Source organism: Lingula anatina, chromosome 4, assembly GCF_051362555.1.
Source record: "Lingula anatina isolate TDL-2025a chromosome 4, LinAna3.0, whole genome shotgun sequence".
Lineage (NCBI taxonomy): Eukaryota > Metazoa > Brachiopoda > Lingulata > Lingulida > Lingulidae > Lingula > Lingula anatina.
Window position 1 is genome coordinate 222,500 of NC_141770.1, and position 21,004 is coordinate 243,503.

The 21,004-nt window shown below is 39.0% G+C and overlaps 2 protein-coding genes across 3 annotated transcripts; both read right to left on the reverse strand.

Moving 5' to 3' along the window:
- Positions 1–40: 40 nt before the first annotated feature.
- On the reverse strand, positions 41–8,614 carry LOC106151858 (sushi, von Willebrand factor type A, EGF and pentraxin domain-containing protein 1-like). Of its 2 annotated transcripts, XM_087012030.1 has the most exons (15): positions 8,434–8,614; positions 7,877–8,118; positions 7,321–7,506; positions 6,803–6,982; positions 6,297–6,470; positions 5,754–5,939; positions 5,222–5,407; positions 4,659–4,832; positions 4,276–4,431; positions 3,847–4,029; positions 3,385–3,531; positions 3,037–3,168; positions 2,713–2,922; positions 1,793–2,374; positions 41–914 (listed from the first exon to the last, which is right to left on the reverse strand). In XM_087012030.1, the coding sequence occupies exons 1-15, from the start codon at positions 8,493–8,495 to the stop codon at positions 661–663; spliced, it is 3,054 nt and encodes a 1,017-aa protein (XP_086868156.1). In that variant the 5' UTR covers positions 8,496–8,614; the 3' UTR covers positions 41–660. The 2 variants fall into 2 exon arrangements, with proteins under 2 accessions (XP_086868156.1, XP_086868155.1); XM_087012029.1 differs by lacking the exon at positions 8,434–8,614 and having other exon boundaries at positions 7,816–7,987.
- A 457-nt stretch (positions 8,615–9,071) lies between these two features.
- Positions 9,072–19,979, reverse strand: LOC106163469 (uncharacterized). The gene is made up of 15 exons (XM_013541066.2): positions 19,788–19,979; positions 18,394–18,647; positions 17,327–17,512; positions 16,885–17,064; positions 16,417–16,590; positions 15,990–16,175; positions 15,307–15,492; positions 14,821–14,994; positions 14,453–14,608; positions 14,030–14,212; positions 13,566–13,712; positions 13,214–13,345; positions 12,626–12,835; positions 11,707–12,288; positions 9,072–9,944 (listed from the first exon to the last, which is right to left on the reverse strand). Exons 1-15 carry the CDS (start codon positions 19,871–19,873, stop codon positions 9,691–9,693), a joined length of 3,090 nt encoding a protein of 1,029 aa, XP_013396520.2. The 5' UTR covers positions 19,874–19,979; the 3' UTR covers positions 9,072–9,690.
- Positions 19,980–21,004: the final 1,025 nt, after the last annotated feature.

The following is a 21,004-nucleotide window of genomic DNA, read 5'->3' on the forward strand; positions in this document are numbered from 1 at the left end:
CACGTAAGGGTACAGTAATCAAACACATAAACTGCAGATATAAATATCATTACTTTATTTATCTGCTTTGAAATTACCAGACATTCTTAGCATAGACTAAAGTCTATCTTAAAATATTAGAAAATGAAATAACAAAAATAATCAAACAATGCTGTTATTTACCAGTACGTCATTTCTAGTATCATTTATGTACAGATACTTAACGATGTAATCATGATTGCCAAAAATCACCAACAACAAAAGAAGGAAATCAGCACTTAAACATCAAACACAAAGTCATCCTATTGTAATGAGAGTAACAGTTTTATAACGCATTATAAGCCAGGGTGTCTTCTTTAAGACATGTTTATGTAAGGCAGCATAGACGTTCAGACGAGCCTTATAAAGAATCACGTACTTTTCACGATATAAGACAATAAAAGAATGCATTTATCTGTAGCTTGAGCTTAAGCCTTTAACAGTTTCAGCGAGGGTTCAATTGAATACGCGTTCTAGTTTGAGGAGCTTACACCATAAGCAAAGAGGACAAATCGTGCGACCTTCACAACGTGTTGACACCTGCTAAACTTGAGCAATTAAAGTACTACACATATATAACCAGCCCCATTGCGACATTTACATCTAAAATAGATCTTATTACAGCTGCAGTATTTCACACGTTCACTTGGATGTAAAAATGGCCGAAATGTTGCCCTGGTTTTCACTTATAGTCTTCCCAAGTTCACGAAGCTGCTTGATAAATTCAACGAAGATTTTGAATATGGGACTGCAGTCTGGAGATCCAGTAAGGGAGGCAAACCCACGCGGACATGGCAGGCAGTACGTGCGCTTGGCTTCAGTTTGGAACGTCCCTGGTGGACACTTCTGGCAGCTGGTGCCCCCTATCGGCAAATATCGACCAGCAGGACAGGGAACTGAAAGAACAATAAAACGCATTAAGATGCATGCTATATCAAGAATACAAAGAATTGCACATGACCTTTATGTCCCAAATGAACGCCAGACTGTGCATTGTTTAGACCCATGGGTCTGGTTTTACAGTTACTGGGAGATAAACACGGCGTTCAGATAGTTCCTTTACACTAACTACATGATTTGCCAGAAAAATTGAAAAACGGGTTTTTTGATTAACATATATCTAGGCTTACATCACGGGCGTGTTCCTTTTCAGTTGAATTACAGCTTTGACTCACTCTCGATTATAAATAAATCAACAGTATTCTGACTAATACTTTCACACATTTTCAAGCACCCGGACATAAGTATTTACCATCTAATTTCCGATAATGTCTAAAACCCAGACCTGATTCGATGAAATGACTATATATCTATCATTATGTTTATTTGCAATTATAATCTATTAGCATTAAAATCACCAACTTGCTGAAGAGTGGAAAACATTTTTTTTTCAAACGCTTTCAGAACCCGGACCTTTGTGGTCAACCTCAAACTGTTTGAATGCCAGTCAATATGAAACATTCCCTGTGAAGCAGTAAAGGTCCGGGTATAAACTTGTGAAAATATTTGACATTTTAGACCACAAACCAAATAAGAAGCCCAAAGATAAAAAAAGGGCATGACCTGCAATTACATACGAAGTAAACAATGTGCACTAGACAATTGATCTTCATATCTTATTTATTTGACGTTAAACCATAGAAAAATTATTCATATAGGTAAACAATTAAAACGTAGGGTTCAGTATATGTATAAATGAGGCTGTCATATAGTTGCATAGAGTTCAATGATTATAGTTCACACAGATCATGTAAAAGACGGTGGATATACTCACCACAGGTTGTCCCGCGAACTTCCATACCATCTTCACAAGACACCGACATATTCTTGTCCATCTTGAAGCTGTTTGGCACCGGATTCAGCACCAAAGTTCCAATCTTCAGCACTGGTGGTGGAATAGGCGCTTCTGTGACATTTGGCGCTGTTTCATTAATTTGAGAACCAACTGGGCTGAATATCTCCTGAACTTCTTTCTGCTGGCTGTTCATCATATTCTCCGTCTCTGACATGTATCCTTGGGCGCATTCGTCACAGTTTTCAGAGCCATTACAATACTTGGTACAGTCTAAATCAATTGAAGGCTTCTGTTGTGTTTTGATCTTAAATATTAACTTCAGAATATTGCCAGACGTGTCACGTTTACGAACACCACCAAAGGAATACTGAGGACCGCATTCAATTTGGACGTCCGAGATATTACAAACAGAGACGCCATTTTGTTTGCAGACACCCCTTTGTTCTAAAATGTCAACCAAAGCTTGCTTTGCTTCTCTACGCTGAGTAAAAGTAAGAGACACACAGTCGTCAACAAAGTACGCTATTTCTGCCTCTAGTTCCACTCCAGGAAAGAATTGCTCTGCAATTAAATAATCGTCACAATTATGAAAGTATTGAAGAACGAACAAAGTGAAATTAATTATTGTGGAAATATGAATTCTTTAATAAGAAAATAAGTGACAAAATAAGTTTTTTTTTTCTTAAATAATATTGTCTTCATTATTTCATAATTGTATACAAAAGCAGTGCAAATAAATAAGTTGTGAGCTAACGGGAACCACAAGAAGTTGATTTTAACTAATCTTTCTTTTCGAATGTAAGTTTTTGACCAAAGGACTCAAGGCTATATCCGCACTGTAATTGCCTTAAAGCATATTTCTTGTCTAATCACCAAAGTCACCAAAGCTCCATTCTTACCCACACATCCAGTGACCGGTGTTTTATTAATCTCGTATGACCACTGCCAGTTGGTGCCCGGTCCACACACCTCAAAGGCATTGGTTCTTTCCACGTACTCGAACCCCTTGTTACATTTCACCTGACATCTGTCTGTGTTGGTCAAGAACTCGTGATGACACACAGACCCTCCGTTCTCTGGGATACCGAATACCGAACACTGCTTCTCCACTGGAAGTAGACAAATTCACCATTATTATAATTAAATGGTTAGAATGTCTAATATGTTAAGACGATTCCAAACAACAACTGGATTGAAAATATGATGACGGTTTAGGTTCTTACCTTCACATAAGGTTGAGTCAACCGGGTGAACTCTATAACCAGGTATAGTACACAGACACCTGTAGCTTCCAGGAGTATTCTCACATGTTTGATTACAACCTGCACCATTCTCTTCTACACATTCGTCAATATCTAAAGAAAACAAAACAGATTTAGAATTAAGAATTCACAACTGCACGTCTTTCACACCAAAATAAATACCAGATACAATAGGGCATCGTTAATTTTCCATAAAATAATACAAATGATGTACAATGCAGTGTATCTTTACATGTACTTCAACAACAGACAGTAGCAGACTTCAGTGCAATTTTTTCACCAAAATAGTAAATGTCCCCGTCCACCTACCATCACAAGGTCCACCTCCAGGTCCCCTGTAGCCGCCATCACACACACAGCCGGATATTACATTACCCACAGTTCCATTGGTGTTCGTCAGTGCGGGACAGCTGTCACATGATGTGGGGTCGGATTTGTACGTATTTACCGGACATTCTGAAATGTATATGTCACATGGATATACAAGCAGTCTTAAAGAATGGTCTTTGTTATTTAAACATTGTTACTGTTAACGTAATTATGGGCTAAATGAGGCATTGACTGTCAATCCATGAAATGGTAAATTGTATTATTGCTGCTGACTCAGAAGAATTGATGTAAAATATATACATGTAGTTAAATCAAGTATAAACCTAAGTGGTCAATGCAAAGTTTGTGTTCGTCCTATATGACATTTTGATATAAAGGTAAGGCAGCGATTGCACACACACTCCTCATACTGGTAGCTACTTAACTCTTTTTTTCACTCACCAAGACACGTGACATTTCCACCCGTCCACGTGGCATCGATTTTGCAAACTTTGGTGGCACTTTCACTTTCTGTTCCAAAGATGTACCCTGGGTCACAATGGAAAGTACACGTGTCGTTCACTGCAGTTTGACACGCTGCAATACTGCCGTGGTCTGGGGGATTCAGGGCAGGGCAACGGATCTCTAGAGACAATGATATTGGTATTAGGTTACATAAAAACAAACCAATTGATTAAACCCATGAAGACCATTGTGAGAAGTTGAGATTTTGGCACACAAACTACCTGCAGGTTAAGATGTGGATTGCAGAATACAAAGAGATGACTTCTATTAAGATATAAACTACATGTACAGTACGAAACTGCTACAGAACCTCACTTTAAATAGCTTATTAAATAAATTGATTGATAACACAAAGACCACACCCACCTGAACATGGACCCCCAGCTGGACCCTCGTAACCATAGTTACAAACACATTGAGTGACATCAGTACTGGCGCCATCTAGAGTGTGAGAGTTTTCAGGGCATGGCACACAGGATATTCTGCTGTTCACACCGGGTTTGTACTGGTTGAGCGGACAAGCTAGAAGTAGAAAAGACACATTAGCAACAATAACAGAGATGGACAATCATGATAACAGTACATGAACCTGTGCCGAATATAAATGAACAAAACATCTTATCAATTTTAATTGATTTAATTTAAATATTAAAATAATTATTTTTCTCTTATGTTTTTTTTTCCCATTTAATATATATAATCAATTTATATAATTTCTGAAACGTATGAAGAAATGGACAGGAATCTACCTGAACAGTTAGGTAATTTTGCAGACCACTGCCCGGATGCTGTACACGTGATCTTATCGCTGCCTTGAAGGAAGTAGCCGGGCTGACACTGAAAGTTGACCTCGTTTCCAAACGTGTATTCACTTCCGGTTTTGACGCCATTCTGTGGAAGACCTGGGTCACCACAGTCCACAGCTGAAATGGTTTGTTGTATTGATACGCTATCAGAGTTTTTCATCATTGAGCACTATTTTGAGATTGATTATATAAAATTGTTATTTAAATTTATTATATGCATTCTATACAAATTGTCACTTCGATTTGGAAATGTTTTCCATGCCGGGATTTAGTTATTTTAATAAAACATATTTTTGCTGATACAATTCAAGATTTTAAACGAGATAAATTAATTTTGCATAGCAACAGAGATAAAAAAACGACTTACTTTTTCCTCTATACTTCAGATTTACAGATCAAACGACGCACTTACATTGGCACACATTCACTTCATATTACAAATCACATGCTGTAAACCAACATTCTTTGTGACGTAAACATAATCGATGACGTCATTGTCAACTTACGTGTGCACTGAGGTTTACTTCCTGACCACACCCCCTGTATACCCTGTGCCTCACATGTCCTCTCAGCGTCTCCCTGTAACATGTAGCCACTGTCACAGGTGTAGGTGACCTTTGACCCAAACCGGGTTCCTTGAGGTGTAGAAGCGGTTCCAAACTGTGGGTCTGTCAGATCAGGACAGACAATTGCTGTGATAGAAAATGAGTTCTTAAAGAGCTAATTCGTTTATACACATATGTACAGAATGTGGATAAATCTAAGTGGCAATGGAACTATATAGGCCTATATGATGGTTAGCAGGTTTCGTGATCCTTAAATTGTTCAAGCACTTACAAATAGCTTATGAATAATAGCTCATAACGTATAAGGTAGTATTATGTGAAGTCAATAACCTCTGACTGTGATTACTCCTCAAAATAACAATAAAAAGTTCTGAAATGCAAATAAAAGTACCACTGTGCTACCCGACATAACCCAGACCATTTATAGTTCAAAAAGCATCCAATCAAACCATTATTCAGTAAATAACCTTACGTTCACAAGTTGGCTGAGTTCCGTCCCACTGTCCTGATAGTTGACACTTTCTCTGTCTAGACCCCTGTAGGTAAAACCCACTGTTACAGCTGAATGTCATCTCTCCCCCGTACACATTCCCAGTGGGGCCACCGGAGTGACTCTGAACCCCGTTTTCTAACCCGGGGAGGGCGCCACAGGAGATGACTAGTGGAATGAATACAAATACAGCTTTAACAAACTTAAAGCTACAATATTCTAAAGTGTTAACTCCTTAAATCATTATTTTTCTCTGTCATTTACAATTGCATACAGAAAGAAGAGAATAGACGTTTATATGTGACAAAGATAGAAGCGGGTATTATGACATTATAACGGAGATAAAGGTAACATTATAATAGCGGAGTGCGGTGCCATGTTGGACCTACTCTGACAGTGCGGTAAAAAAAGAAGAGAAAAGAAGTGTATATGTGTCAAAGATAACATAGTCGTGGTTATTATTACATTTAAGCCGGGGTAGAGGTAACATTATAAAGGCGGACTGCGGTGCCGTGTTGGACCTACTCTGACACTGAGGCAGTTCTCCACTCCATGTACCGTCAGCCTGACATGTCCTGGTGGTGTCTCCCTGAACTCTGTACCCTGTAGAACACGAGTAGGACACGGTGCCTTGGTACGTGGTGACTGTCACACTGTGATTCCCCTGGGTGGGGGTACCCGGATCTCCACAGTCAACAACTAGAACCAGTTGGAAATATGTGGTAATAACTCTCCCAAAGCTGCCTATGTACAATGTACTTTTAGAGAAAAGTGTGGTTTGTCTCTGAATTTTTTTTTTTTTTTTTTTTTTTGTGCGAAGACAGATAAATCTAGATAGTTTTTAGACTGATGTTAGTAAGGCTTCACTTTCAAAAACAATTCTTCCGATCGTTTACTTAAAAAAATGTTAAATTGGCTCAATATTGAGAATGAGTGTGATCAAATGTCAAATACTTGAACCCTAGACATTTGAAATATAAGATGAAGATTTAATCCCAATAATAAAGATTAAAATATATCATTTTACTTACGCTCACAAGTCGGCAATGATCCATCGAACTTGCCGTTAGTTTGGCAAGTTCGAGTGTCTGTTCCCTGCAGGCGGTAGCCGGTCTCACATCTATATGTAACCCTCGTGCCTATGTCATGCGGGGGAGAACTGGGAGTGACGTCACCATGAGCTGGTCTGCCCGGATGTTGACAGGTGACCTCTGTTTGACAATCATAAACATTATAACCTGTCTAATTTGAAGTATAGATTTTGCCAACAGTCATCTCATAAACTAACACAGTTGACATTTAACATCTTATAAATTTTTATGCAGCAGGGATTTATAAAGACAGAGATTGTCCGTAGATGTTTTACAAATTTAGAGGTAATCCTGCTTTCGGGTCTTTTTTCGGGGGCGGAGGAAAGGGGCTTTCCACATAGTACAGTGTTGAAAAAAATGATTATCTTCTATCAACACCATACACAATATCTGTGCAATTAGCATGCACGCCAAATAAAACAGACATAAAACGGACAATACTTCTACACAGTACTTACTGGTCTCACAGCATTTCCCAATAAACCCGGGTGGACAGGAGCACATCGCATTCCCAGGGGTGCCACCGTTACTACAGGGTACAGAACACCCCGGGCGTTCCAGGGAGGGTCCGTTACAGTTGTGTCCGGCGGCCCAGCCTGAACACCTCGCTGGAGGAGCTTTAGATCGCGTGCGTGTTCTGGTGCCTATATGTCAGAATACAATACTTTGAATTTACCAATACAGAGTATTTCACCCATTTTTTTCAGTTTGTACCTTGTGATATTTTGCTGTCCACTTATGTCTTTTGCTCTGCTTGTCATATTATGCTTATTAATTTGTTTATGTTGTCATCATTTTGCCAATACATACAACGAACAATGTATAAACTCTTTTATTTATTTATTTATTTATTTATTTATTTATTTTTAGCTACATGTAATATATTTACAAATGCAAATCATCAATGGAGTTTTGCCCATTTATATGGTCATCCATTTAGTTAAAGTGCTCACCTCCGTGTCCACACTGGACAGTATCATCTAATAATACCAACACCATTGTTAAAGTCCTCACCTCCGTGTCCACACTGGACAGAGCACGGGGAATATGGCGTCCACTGCGACCAACAGTTGGCGGTACAGAATCTGTTCAACTCATTTCGTCTGGCCGTCTCCTTCCGGCTTTCTTTCTCTTCACTCCGTTCTTCTCCAGTTATTTTCTTAATGATACCACCCAACCAGCTCCTCTTAACCCGCCGTGGGCCGAACGCCTTGGCTGATGCCTCGTCCATGAAGATGCCGTCATTTTTGACGTCACTAAGACAATGCAATGACCAATGAGTTAGATATTATAACGGCAAGATAAGATACACAGTAACTTGTGACCAATCATGGGCGTGATATTTGAACAAAAGCCTGCAAAAATTGAAAAATATGCAATTACATCGAGAAGCACCGAATTCGGCACATTTGTACATTGTACCATGCCAAGATGCTACCTAAAATAATCTCATTGCAATTGTTGACATACGTTTTTCTCTTTCTTCATTTTGCTTTATCTTAGTGTACAATAGCATCTACATGACTTAAATTATGGAGGTCAACAATAGCAATAAGGAGGTCAACACTTACCTCTGGTCAGCAGCTTCAATCAAAGCAAAAGCTACTAAAACTGCCCCTAAAATCCACCGCATGGTGCTTGGGTTGAAAGTGAACTTGTTGAAGATGCAGGACCCCCATGCAAATCCTCTTACAACAAAAATATGTAGATTATTTGATAAGTAATTAGCTGATAATGTCACTGCGGTATTTTCTTCGGGGAAGGACGGCTTTTACGAGCCAAAATTTGAGAGAAATGATTTCAAGTAAATGAGGACCAAATAGCTTGGTGTGTGTGTTACTCAGTTCTATTTCCTTATTACTGTGACAAACAGTCACATAAATCACCCAGGGCGCTATAAATGTATTTAGACATGCAAGTCATTGTCAAAACGTCGTTTAAAGCAAAGATAAGTGAAAGTTTTATCTCGGTAGAAGAATATTCTTCTTTGGAAATAGATTTTCGTAGAATTGCACTTAAGGAGAAGTGTATTTAAAGATTCTGATGGCTTGGATAAAAGGGCGTGAATCCGGTGAATTCGCTTGTATATCGCAAAAGAAATGACAAATGAATGAAAACTGAAACATTTGGAAGTTCCCGCTAATTATGGTTTTTTTCTTTCCGTCATGCCACGAAAGGGTACAGTAATCAAACACATAAACTGCAGATATAAATATCATGAATTTATTTATCAGCTTTGAAATTACAAGACATTCTTAGCATAGACTAAAGTCTATCTTAAAATATTAGAAAATGAAATAACAGAAATAATCAAACAATGCTGTTATTTACCAGTACGTCATTTCTAGTATCATTTATGTACAGATACTTAACGATGTAATCATGATTGCCAAAAATCACCAACAACAAAAGAAGGAAATCAGCACTTAAACATCAAACACAAAGTCATCCTATTATAATGAGAGTAACAGTTTTATAACGCATTATAAGCCAGGGTGTCTTCTTTAAGACATGTTTCTGCAAGGCAGCATAGACGTTCAGACGATCCTTATAAAGAATCACGTACTTTTCACGATATAAGACAATAAATGAATGCATTTATCTGTAGCTTGAGCTTAAACCTTTAACAGTTTCAGCGAGGGTTCAATTGAATACGCGTTCTAGTTTGAGGGGTTACACCGTAAGCAAAGAGGACAAATCGTGCGACCTTTACAACGTGTACACACCTGGTAAACTTGAGCAATTAAAGTACTACACATATATAACCAGCCCCATTGCGACATTTACATCTAAAATAGATCTTATTACAGCTGCAGTATTTCACACGTTCACTTGGATGTAAAAATGGCCGAAATGTTGCCCTGGTTTTCACTTATAGTCTTCCCAAGTTCACGGAGCTGCTTGATAAATTCAACGAAGATTTTGAATATGGGACTGCAGTCTGGAGATCCAGTAAGGGAGGCAAACCCACGCGGACATGGCAGGCAGTACGTGCGCTTGGCTTCAGTTTGGAACGTCCCTGGTGGACACTTCTGGCAGCTGGTGCCCCCTATCGGCAAATATCGACCAGCAGGACAGGGAACTGAAAGAACAATAAAACGCATTAAGATGCATGCTATATCAAGAATACAAAGAATTGCACATGTCCTTTATGTCCCAAATGAACGCCAGACTGTACATTGTTTAGACCCATGGGTCTGGTTTTACAGTTACTGGGAGATAAACACGACGTTCAGATAGTTCCTTTACACTAACTGCATGATTTGCCAGAAAAATTGAAAAACGGGATTTTTGATTAACGTATATCTAGGCTTACATCACGAACGTGTTCCTTTTCAGTTGAATTACAGCTTTGACTCACTCTCGTTTATAATTAAAACAACAGTATTCTGAATAATCCTCTCACTCATTTTCAAGCACCCGGACATAAGTATTTACCATCTAATTTCTGATAATTCGTTAAACCCAGACCTGCTTCTATGAAATGACTATATATCTATCATCATGTTTATTTGCAATCATAATCTATTAGCATTGAAATCACCAACTTGCTGGAGAGTGGAAAACAATTTTTTTTCAAGCGCTTTCAGAACCCGGACCTTTGTGGTCAACCTCAAACTGTTTGAATGCCAGTCAATATGAAACATTCCCTGTGAAGCAGTTAAGGTCCGGGTATAAACTTGTGAAAATATTTGACATTTTAGACCACAAACCAAATACGTAGCCCAAAGATAAAAAAGGGCAGGGCCTGCAATTACATAAGAAGTAAACAATGTGCACTAGGCAATTGATCTTCATATCTTTTTCTTTGACGTTAAACCATAGAAATATTATTCATATAGGTAAACAATTAAAACGTAGGCTTCAGTTCACTGAGAATAAAATCGGAGTCCAAGTGACTCCAAACTTGGAGTCCAGCAGTGGTGCCTAAAATAACTCCTAATTGGAGTCAGGTGACTCCGATGGAGTAACGCCATCCCAGACCCCACAGGAGGGTCACAATTGACTCCATTCACACATCCCTTCATCCTTTGATTTATCTCAACAAAAGAGTAACCATGACCCCATATTAAGGGATTTTTGACTCCTTGGCTCATTATGAAAACAGCAGCAACAACAATGCCAAGCGGGTTGACAGCAGGAACCGTTTATTGAAGACCGATATGACCCCGGTAGTGTTTGAACCTACGCCCTCCCGCGCGGACACTACCCACAAGGCCATCCGGTCGCATGTGGTGTTGGAACAGCAATAACAAACAGTGTGTAAATCTAGTAATAAACAGCATATATATATATATATATATATCAATGAGTGAGCATACCTCCCCAGTGACATGCATTGACGGGTCAAAACTACAACCTGGAAACAAAACCTGCTGACCTGTATACCAACATATCACATAAAGGGTGTGGCAACTGAAAGCCCGGGCCAGTAAGAAGTGCACGAGTTCTGCATGCAGAAACACACAGAATACCACTTGTTCATGCATAAAACCAACTATGGTCAATAAAGTAATGTTTATACAGACAAAGGATGATGAAAACTGTTCTCTCCACGCACGTCTGCTCACTGCCACCAGACACTGTCCCCCGGTAATTTGATTCTGATTTTAGAGTCAGATCGACTCCATGAGGGCCAAGGGGTGATTGACGCTGATAAGTGAGTCTAAAGACTCTGGTAGTGGGGTAATTTGACCTTTATATAGGAGTCAAATTAATACCATGAGGGTCAAGGGGTGCTGGACTCTGACTAGTGTATGTATAAATGAGGCTGTCATATAGTTGTATAGAGTTCAATGATTATAGTATACACAGATCATGTAAAAGACGGCGGATATACTCACCACAGGATGTCCCGCGTACTTCCATGCCATCTTCACAAGACACCGACATATTCTTGTCCATCTTGAAACTGTTTGGCACCGGATTCAGCACCAAAGTTCCAATCTTCAGCACTGGTGGTGGAATAGGCGCTTCTGTGACATTTGCCGCTGTTTCATTAATTTGAGAACCAATTGGGCTGAATATCTCCTGAACTTCTTTCTGCTGGTTGTTCATCATATTCTCCGTCTCTGTCATGTATCCTTGGGCGCATTCGTCACAGTTTTCAGAGCCATTACAATACTTGGTACAGTCTAAATCAATTGAAGGCTTCTGTTGTGTTTTGATCTTAAATCTGAACCTCAGAATATTGCCAGACGTGTCACGTTTACGAACACCACCAAAGGAATACTGAGGACCGCATTCAATTTGGACGTCCGAGATATTACAAACAGAGACGCCATTTTGTTTGCAGACACCCCTTTGTTCTAAAATGTCAACCAAAGCTTGCTTTGCTTCTCTACGCTGAGTAAAAGTAAGAGCCACACAGTCGTCAACAAAGTACGCTATTTCTGCCTCTAGTTCCACTCCAGGAAAGAATTGCTCTGCAATTAAATAATCGTCACAATTATGAAAGTATTGAAGAACGAACAAAGTGAAATTAATTATTGTGGAAATATGAATTCTGTAATAAGAAACTGAGTGACAAAATAAGTTTTTTTTTCTTAAATAATATTGTCTTCATTATTTCATAATTGTATACAAAAGCAGTGCAAATAAATAAGTTGTGAGCTAACGGGAACCACAAGAAGTTGATTTTAACTAATCTTTCTTTTCGAATGTAAGTTTTTGACCAAAGGACTCAAGGCTATATCCGCACTGTAATTGTCTTAAAACACATTTCTTGTCTAATCACCAAAGTCACCAAAGCTCCATTCTTACCCACACATCCAGTGACCGGTGTTTTATTAATCTCGTATGACCACTGCCAGTTGGTGGCCGGTCCACACACCTCAAAGGCATTGGTTCTTTCCACGTACTCGAACCCCTTGTTACATTTCACCTGACATCTGTCTGTGTTGGTCAAGAACTCGTGATGACACACAGACCCTCCGTTCTCTGGGATACCGAATACCGAACACTGCTTCTCCACTGGAAGTAGACAAATTCACCATTATTATAATTAAATGGTTAGAATGTCTAATATGTTAAGACGATTCCAAACAACAACTGGATTGAAAATATGATGACGGTTTAGGTTCTTACCTTCACATAACGTTGAGTCAACTGGGTGAACTCTATAACCAGGTATATAATAATTATTAAATGTACCTTCACATAACGTTGAGTCAACTGGGTGAACTCTATAACCAGGTATATAATAATTATTCAATGTACCTTCACATAACGTTGAGTCAACTGGGTGAACTCTATAACCAGGTATATAATAATTATTCAATGTACCTTCACATAACGTTGAGTCAACTGGGTGAACTCTATAACCAGGTATATAATAATTATTCAATGTACCTTCACATAACGTTGAGTCAACTGGGTGAACTCTATAACCAGGTATAGTGCACAGACACCTGTAGCTTCCAGGAGTATTCTCACATGTTTGATTACAACCTGCACCATTCTCTTCTACACATTCGTCAATATCTAAAGAAAACAAAAAAGATTTAGAATTAAGAATTGAGAACCGCACGTCTTCCACATCAAAATAAAATCCAGATACAACAGGGCATCGTTAATTTTCCATAAAATAATACAAATGATGTACCATGCAGTGTATCTTTACATGTACTTCAACAACAGACAGTAGCAGACATCAGTGCAAACTTTTCACCAAAATAGTCAGTAAATGTCCCCGTCCACCTACCATCACAAGGTCCACCTCCAGGTCCCCTGTAGCCGCCATCACACACACAGCCGGATATTACATTACCCACAGTTCCATTGGTGTTCGTCAGTGCGGGACAGCTGTCACATGATGTGGGGTCGGATTTGTACGTATTTACCGGACATTCTGAAATGTATATGTCACATGGATATACAAGCAGTCTTAAGGAATGGTCTTTGTTACTAAAACATTGTTACTGTTAACGTAATTATGGACTAAATGAGGCATTGACTGTCAATCCATGAAATGGTAAATTGTATTATTACTGCTGACTCAGAAGAATTGATGTAAAATATATACATGTAGTTAAATCAAATATAAACCTAAGTTTGTGTGCAAATGTTTGTGTTCGTCCTATATGACATTTTAATATAAAGGTAAGGCAGCGATTGTACACACACCCCTCATAGTGGTAGCTGCTTAACTCTATTTTTTTCACTCACCAAGACACGTGACATTTCCACCCGTCCACGTGGCATCGATTTTGCAAACTTTGGTGGCACTTTCACTTTCTGTTCCAAAGATGTACCCTGGGTCACACTGGAAAGTACACGTGTCGTTCACTGCAGTTTGACACGCTGCAATACTGCCGTGGTCTGGGGGATTCAGGGCAGGGCAACGGATCTCTAGAGACAATGATATTGGTATTAGGTTACATAAAAACAAACCAATTGATTAAACCCATGAAGACCATTGGGAGAAGTTGAGATTTTGGCACACAAACTACCTGCAGGTTAAGATGTGGATTGCAGAATACAAAGAGATGACTTCTATTAAGATATAAACTACAGTACTACACTGCTACAGAACCTCACTTTAAAAACCTTATTAAATAAATTGATTGATAACACAAAGACCACACCCACCTGAACATGGACCCCCAGCTGGACCCTCGTAACCATAGTTACAAACACATTGAGTGACATCAGTACTGGCGCCATCTAGAGTGTGGGAATTTTCAGGGCATGGCACACAGGATATTCTGCTGTTCACACCGGGTTTGTACTGGTTGAGCGGACAAGCTAGAAGTAGAAAAGACACATTAGCAACAATAACAGAGATGGACAATCATGACAACAGTACATGAACCTGTGCCGGGTATAATAAATGAACAAAACATCTTATCAATTAATAATTACATTTCTCTTATATCATGTTTGATTTCCCTTTTAATATATATATAATCAATTTATATAATTGTCTGAAACGTATAAAGAAATTGGCATCAATCTACCTGAACAGTTAGGTAATTTTGCAGACCACTGCCCGGATGCTGTACACGTGATCTTATCGCTGCCTTGAAGGAAGTAGCCGGGCTGACACTGAAAGTTGACCTCGTTTCCAAACGTGTAATCACTTCCGGTCTTGACACCATTCTGGGGAAGACCTGGGTCACCACAGTCCACAGCTGAAATAAAGCAGGTTTGTTCTGAATGGCTTCAATGAAAACTTAGAATATTTTATCCGTAAATTTCATAGTATTCTATATGGTCATTTTAATTTATATTAGATTGCAAATATTATTTATTTGCGCCTTATCTTATTATTTATGTAGGCCAATTTATTTTTCAGTTATTTCAGATATGAAACCAATATAAAAGAGAGATCAATCGCCTCAAATAACATATTTGCACACACTTACTTTAAATTACAAGTCAAATGATATTGACCAACATTCTTTGTGACGTAAACATAATCGATGACGTCATTGTCAACTTACGTGTGCACTGAGGTTTACTTCCTGACCACACCCCCTGTATACCCTGTGCCTCACATGTCCTCTCAGCGTCTCCCTGTAACATGTAGCCACTGTCACAGGTGTAGGTGACCTTTGACCCAAACCGGGTTCCTTGAGGTGTAGAGGCGGTTCCAAACTGTGGGTCTGTCAGATCAGGACAGACGATAGCTGATATAAGGAAAAGATCTTATTGCAATCACTGTTACATAAAAAATATCAAAGCAGTTTTCTTTAAGAACATTTTTATAATAATAATAATAATAAATAATAAATTTATTTTAAGTCTAAAATCCATTTAAAATGTTCAGTAGACTTTACATAAAATATCATAAATAATACACATTTTTACAAATACACATATGTTTGTAGAAAAATCGAATGGACACTAATAATAAATATGGCTAGCGGATTGAATTGTTCAAGCAATAATCAATATCTTATAACCTGTACGTTATATGTAGAGTTTTTGATCTCTCAGTGTGACTAGCCTTTACAATGCACTCCAGAGCAATACGAAATTCTTATATGTAAGAAATAGTAGCGCGGCACTACAATACTTCCTAAGAACTCCTTACGAAACACAAAAAAAAAACCCAAAAGAACTGAGGCTTTTTATCATCCAAAAACATCATCCAATCAAACCATTATTCAGTAAATGTCCTTACGTTCACAAGTTGGTTGCGTTCCGTCCCATTGTCCTGATAGTTGACATTTTCTCTGTCTAGACCCCTGTAGGTAAAACCCACTGTTACAGCTGAATGTCATCTCTCCCCCGTACACATTCCCAGTGGGGCCACCGGAGTGACTCTGAACCCCGTGTTCTAACCCGGGGAGGGCGCCACAGGAGATGACTAGTGGAATGAATACAAATATAAATACTATAAATATCTTTAACTATTATTTTATGTTCTAAAGTGTCTGACAACCGTTTTAGCTTCTTATATTTTTTTTATATTTTCTCTGTAATTTACATTTGCATACTGAAAGAGAAAAAAAGAGGAGAGAAAACAGAGTGAGTAACAAAGCGGATTTAAGGACTCTATAACGGGGATACAGGTATAAAGGCAGACTGCTGTGCCATGTTGGACCTACTCTGACACTGTGGCAGTTCTCCACTCCATGTACCGTCAGCCTGACATGTCCTGGTGGTGTCTCCCTGAACTCTGTACCCTGTAGAACACGAGTAGGACACGGTGCCTTGGTACGTGGTGGCTGTCACACTGTGATTCCCCTTGGTGGGGGTACCCGGATCTCCACAGTCAACGACTAGAACCAGTTGGAAATATGTGATCATTAAAACATATCATAATAATAGATGCCACTATGCAGTAGTTATCTTTGGCTTGAAGAAAATCGTCGTTGCTCGTTCTTTTCTGGTGAATAACAAACAAAATTTGTAATATTCGTATTTATAACCATGATAAGAAACTGACCTGGTGATCGATTCTTTATATTTCTATTCCAATATTTGAAAACACGGGGTGTAATGCAAATTCTTAAATCACAATGGATTAAGATTAAAAGATCAAGGTTCTACTGGAGTATGTATCACACACGTACGCGAACAAGTCGGTAATGATCCATCAAACTGGCCATTGGCTTGACAAGTCCGAGTGTTCGTTCCTTGCAGGCGGTAGCCGGTCTCACACTTGTATGTAACCCTTGTGCCTACGTCATGCGGGGGAGCACTCGGTGTGACGTCACCATGGGCGGGTCTGCCCGGATGTTGACAGGTGACCTCTGTTAATATTAATGATATGCATTCTTTATATAACCTTCTTAAATGTTAAAATATGATTTAAGGTTAACATACTGCAAAATTTCACAGCAGTCTTGCAATATAGCTTATTCTTTACTTTAAATTTAAAAAAAACCTGTACGTGTTTTACTGTCGCAATGAAGTATCCTAGCACTGGCTATGGAAAATCACGGGTAGGTTTTCTCATTGACTGGTCGACCTTAAATGAAAAATACACAATAAATGGATATGACTTCCACTTACTGGTCTCACAACAATTCCCAATAAACCCGGGTGGACAGGAGCACATCGCATTCCCAGGGGTGCCACCGTTACTACAGGGTACAGAACACCCCGGGCGTTCCAGGGAGGGACCGTTACAGTTGTGTCCTGCGGCCCAGCCTGAACACCTCGCTGGAGGAGCTTTAGATCGCGTGCGTGTTCTGGTGCCTAGGAGACAGAGGGAAGTCATTAGTTGCAACATACATGTATAGGATAGTTATCAATAGTAATAAATACCTCCCTTGTCCAAAACTGAATCACAATCCGAGTCTGGGAGTTCACACTGTTTCCACTTAGTTTCAAGTAGTGGAAAACCAGGGGATTTCTGAGATCAGAGACCGTCAAGCCTCGGCACTTTAACTGCGGAGTAAGAGTATAAATGTACAATTTTAGTCTAAACCTATTCAGCATCTATTTACGTACAAAACACTAGTGCTTTATTACCCTCGTGGATGAGCCCTCTTGATCTGCCTATTTGAACATTATTGAGATATCGCTTTATATTATTTCAAAAGATTAACGCGCACATATTAATCTTAAACAGCTTAGTGACAGAAAAGGTGAATCCGTGGAAACTGATAGCCATGTTAATAAAAAGCACATAATTCCAAAGCCAAACAATTGTGAAATCTATGTAAAGCTTGAGTATTTAGATAATTATTAGAATAATGAAATGTTTAAATAAAGATAGCACCATCAGATCATTGCCAGCATTAAAGGACAGCTACATGTTACCCCCCAAATTGATTTTCCTTGGGAAATAACCAATGTTCTCGTTCTCACGAAGCATGTATCTATCCCTTTCTGCACTTAGATGTGACCTTCACTTAAATCTACAAAGGCTGATTTGATTAAAAATGACTGGCCAGTCATTATAACCAGAGACCATCTTCCTAAGCTCTGATGGATACATCAACATCAGGTACGCCCCAGAAAATACATTAAAGGGGTTAAATCGTTTATAGGGTGCATGCATTGAAGGAGGGGGGGAGGGGGGGGCTATCAAATCTCATAGAGTGAATATGTACTTTTAACAATAAAACATTTACCTCCGTTTCCACACTGGACAGAGCACGGGGAATATGGCGTCCATTGAGACCAACAGTTGGCGGTACAGAATCTGTTCAGCTCGTCTCGTCTGGCTTGTTCACTGCGGCTTTCTCTCTCTTCCTTTCTTTCCTCTCCAGTTATGCGTTTTACCCTGATCCGTATCCGTCTCCAGCCTCTCTTCACTCGGCGAGGTCGGTAAGCCTTGGCTTCAGCCTCGTCAACAAACATGGTGTCGTCCTCCGTAATAGTGGCACTGAAGAATACGATGATATCACCACTTACATGGTTTCATCCATGACGATATACAAGCGTGAAAATGGTTGTTTTCCGGAAAAAATGAACAAGTGTTTAAACGAAAAATCTGACACAGTGATCGGCCACGTGTAACCAATGACTTAAACTGGATTAATGATACTTGCGGTTATTGAGATATACAGGGTAAGTCTCAGTCGTGACCGGCTCACTGCAGCCATTTATTTCTATGTTGTTGTAAATTTTTTGTTGCTGTTGAAGTCACAGGTAGTGTAATGTTTGATGATCACACATAGAGAAATTTCTGTTAATTTTCATGCCATTTAGGATTTTCGTTTTGCTCCAAAATATGCAGTATCAACTTTTAGTGAGAAGTCTTTTCAAAAATAAATACGTATAAGCAACTATCATTTTGTCTTAAATATAGAATCATTTTTTATTAATGAAGGGAAGACGCCGGTTCAAAGATGCTCCATAATCCCAACTTTACGCTACTCTCAGGAGAATACAGGGAGGAAACAGATTTCAAATCACACCACACTTTACCTTCTTGTACATATTAGAACTAATGATCACAATTTGTAATAAAAAATGTCCATTCAATATTTTTTGTATGATTTTAAGGAGTAAACAGTCAAAACATATATCTAGGTAATGCTTGTATTTAAAAAAGGGTGCGTCCCATGCCAGAAGATTTTGTTCCATTATTGCAGATTATGTAAGAACCTACCAGAGAACGTTTGCTTATAGTTTTAAAATGTTTAGAACTTCTGACAATATTAGTCGCAGCTGATAAAAATTATTCAAACGTAACATGACATAACCCTGAGACTATTTTCAAAACAAATCAAGCACGTTTTCTTATTTCCAGTATTATCCTTCTCAAGTTCTGTGTGTTTATTGCCAATTCTGTTCATGAGTTTTTACGTGATTCATTTCAAATAAAATAGCACCTCTTTAAGACTCAATGAGAGCGTTTTGTTTATTTTCCATCATTTATAGTTATAATTTCTGAGGAAGACTTCCATTGTTCATTCTATGAAACTAGATAAATACACAGGACAGTTGTGAAGAACTTATCACCAAAAATCGCCTTGAAAGCCTTGAAAGTTGATCGTAGTGGTAAATATAAAACGCTTACCCCGTGTCCTCGGCTTGGATCAACGTAAATGCTAACAAAAATGCTCCTAGAAAGAGCAAAATGGATTGCGACTTGAACATCTCCATGTTGAGCAGACGTCTATCGCTACACACACGCTGTTTTCAGCTTAAACGCGGCCAGTCAGCTGATTAGGCCAGGCAGTTCTGTTGTTACGAGATATGGGGCGGGGAATATTTGCTGAAATTTCGCACCCGGATCCGCGGCCTCGAGCCTGAGGCCACTCCTGCTGAGTGACAGTTCATTTCGTGGAACAGGATTTACTGCCTTGCGGGGGTCAGATGCTGACCAACAGCAAGAACAAACAGTCCTGTAAGCAGAACAACATCCTGAAAGCTCAAACTTGAAAGAAGATTGTATCCGGCCCATTTAAATAAACCACAAGTGACTGACCACTGACGCTATATGGCGTGGGCGGGTTAGCTACTGGTCCACATGACTGTATATATCATCTACATCTACGTGGTCACGCTACACTGTCGTAATTAAAATATATCAAGGAAAATCCCATGATATCATGAGAAAGATGGAATTTTGAGAATAGACACCAGGACAATTTAAATACCTACATGGGTTGATCTAGTGATAACGATCAATAAGATCAGGGAAGCTATGTATAGCTTAATCGCATTCCAGTTAAGACTTCTTCAACGTTTCCCACCAATGATTATTTTTTATTCCCCTTTCTCATTTGATCGTTGCAATTTAGATTTGCTACAATATATATAGGCCTGGTGCACTGAATCTAACTCCCACTCACAAAATTCGAAAGTTAAGGAAAGACGGGAATTAGTCATTAAAATATTATTTTAGTTCACATTCCCACAAAGAAAAGCAGCACCCCTGAGGGTATTTCTGTGTCAAGATCATGTCTGCTGCACGTGGCGCCAGCGCTATACTGGACTGTAGAGATAACTAGTAATGTGTTTTCAGTTGGATTTGTCATTCACTAAGCAATAAGAGAAAACATTTTTATAGTTATACGTATATGGCTCCATTTCTCACCATTAATAATTTAAAGGACGGTGCAGTAAGAAGAACAGCGTGTTACCCCCTGAAAATGGGGCACTCGTTCTGTTTAATAAAAACAAAACAACGCATGCAAAGGGCTTCATTCACGTCTCTGTGAACGGTGTTTATTTGCAGATTGGCGTTGTTTAAATAGGAGTGACAGCAGACGAGTGCTCGACTTATCACTG

Coding starts and splice junctions, on each gene's coding strand:
- LOC106151858 (XM_087012030.1), bottom strand. CDS start 8,495: ATGCGGTGGATTTTAGGGGCAGTTTTAGTAGCTTTTGCTTTGATTGAA. Junction 5,940..6,296: donor AGAACTGCCTCAGTGTCAGA/GTAGGTCCAACA, acceptor TCATTCCACTAG/TCATCTCCTGTGGCGCCCTC. Junction 4,030..4,275: donor AGCTGGGGGTCCATGTTCAG/GTGGGTGTGGTC, acceptor CATTGTCTCTAG/AGATCCGTTGCCCTGCCCTG.
- LOC106163469 (XM_013541066.2), bottom strand. CDS start 19,873: ATGGAGATGTTCAAGTCGCAATCCATTTTGCTCTTTCTAGGAGCATTT. Junction 17,513..18,393: donor TGTCCAGTGTGGAAACGGAG/GTAAATGTTTTA, acceptor TCTGTCTCCTAG/GCACCAGAACACGCACGCGA. Junction 15,493..15,989: donor AACGCAACCAACTTGTGAAC/GTAAGGACATTT, acceptor TCCTTATATCAG/CTATCGTCTGTCCTGATCTG.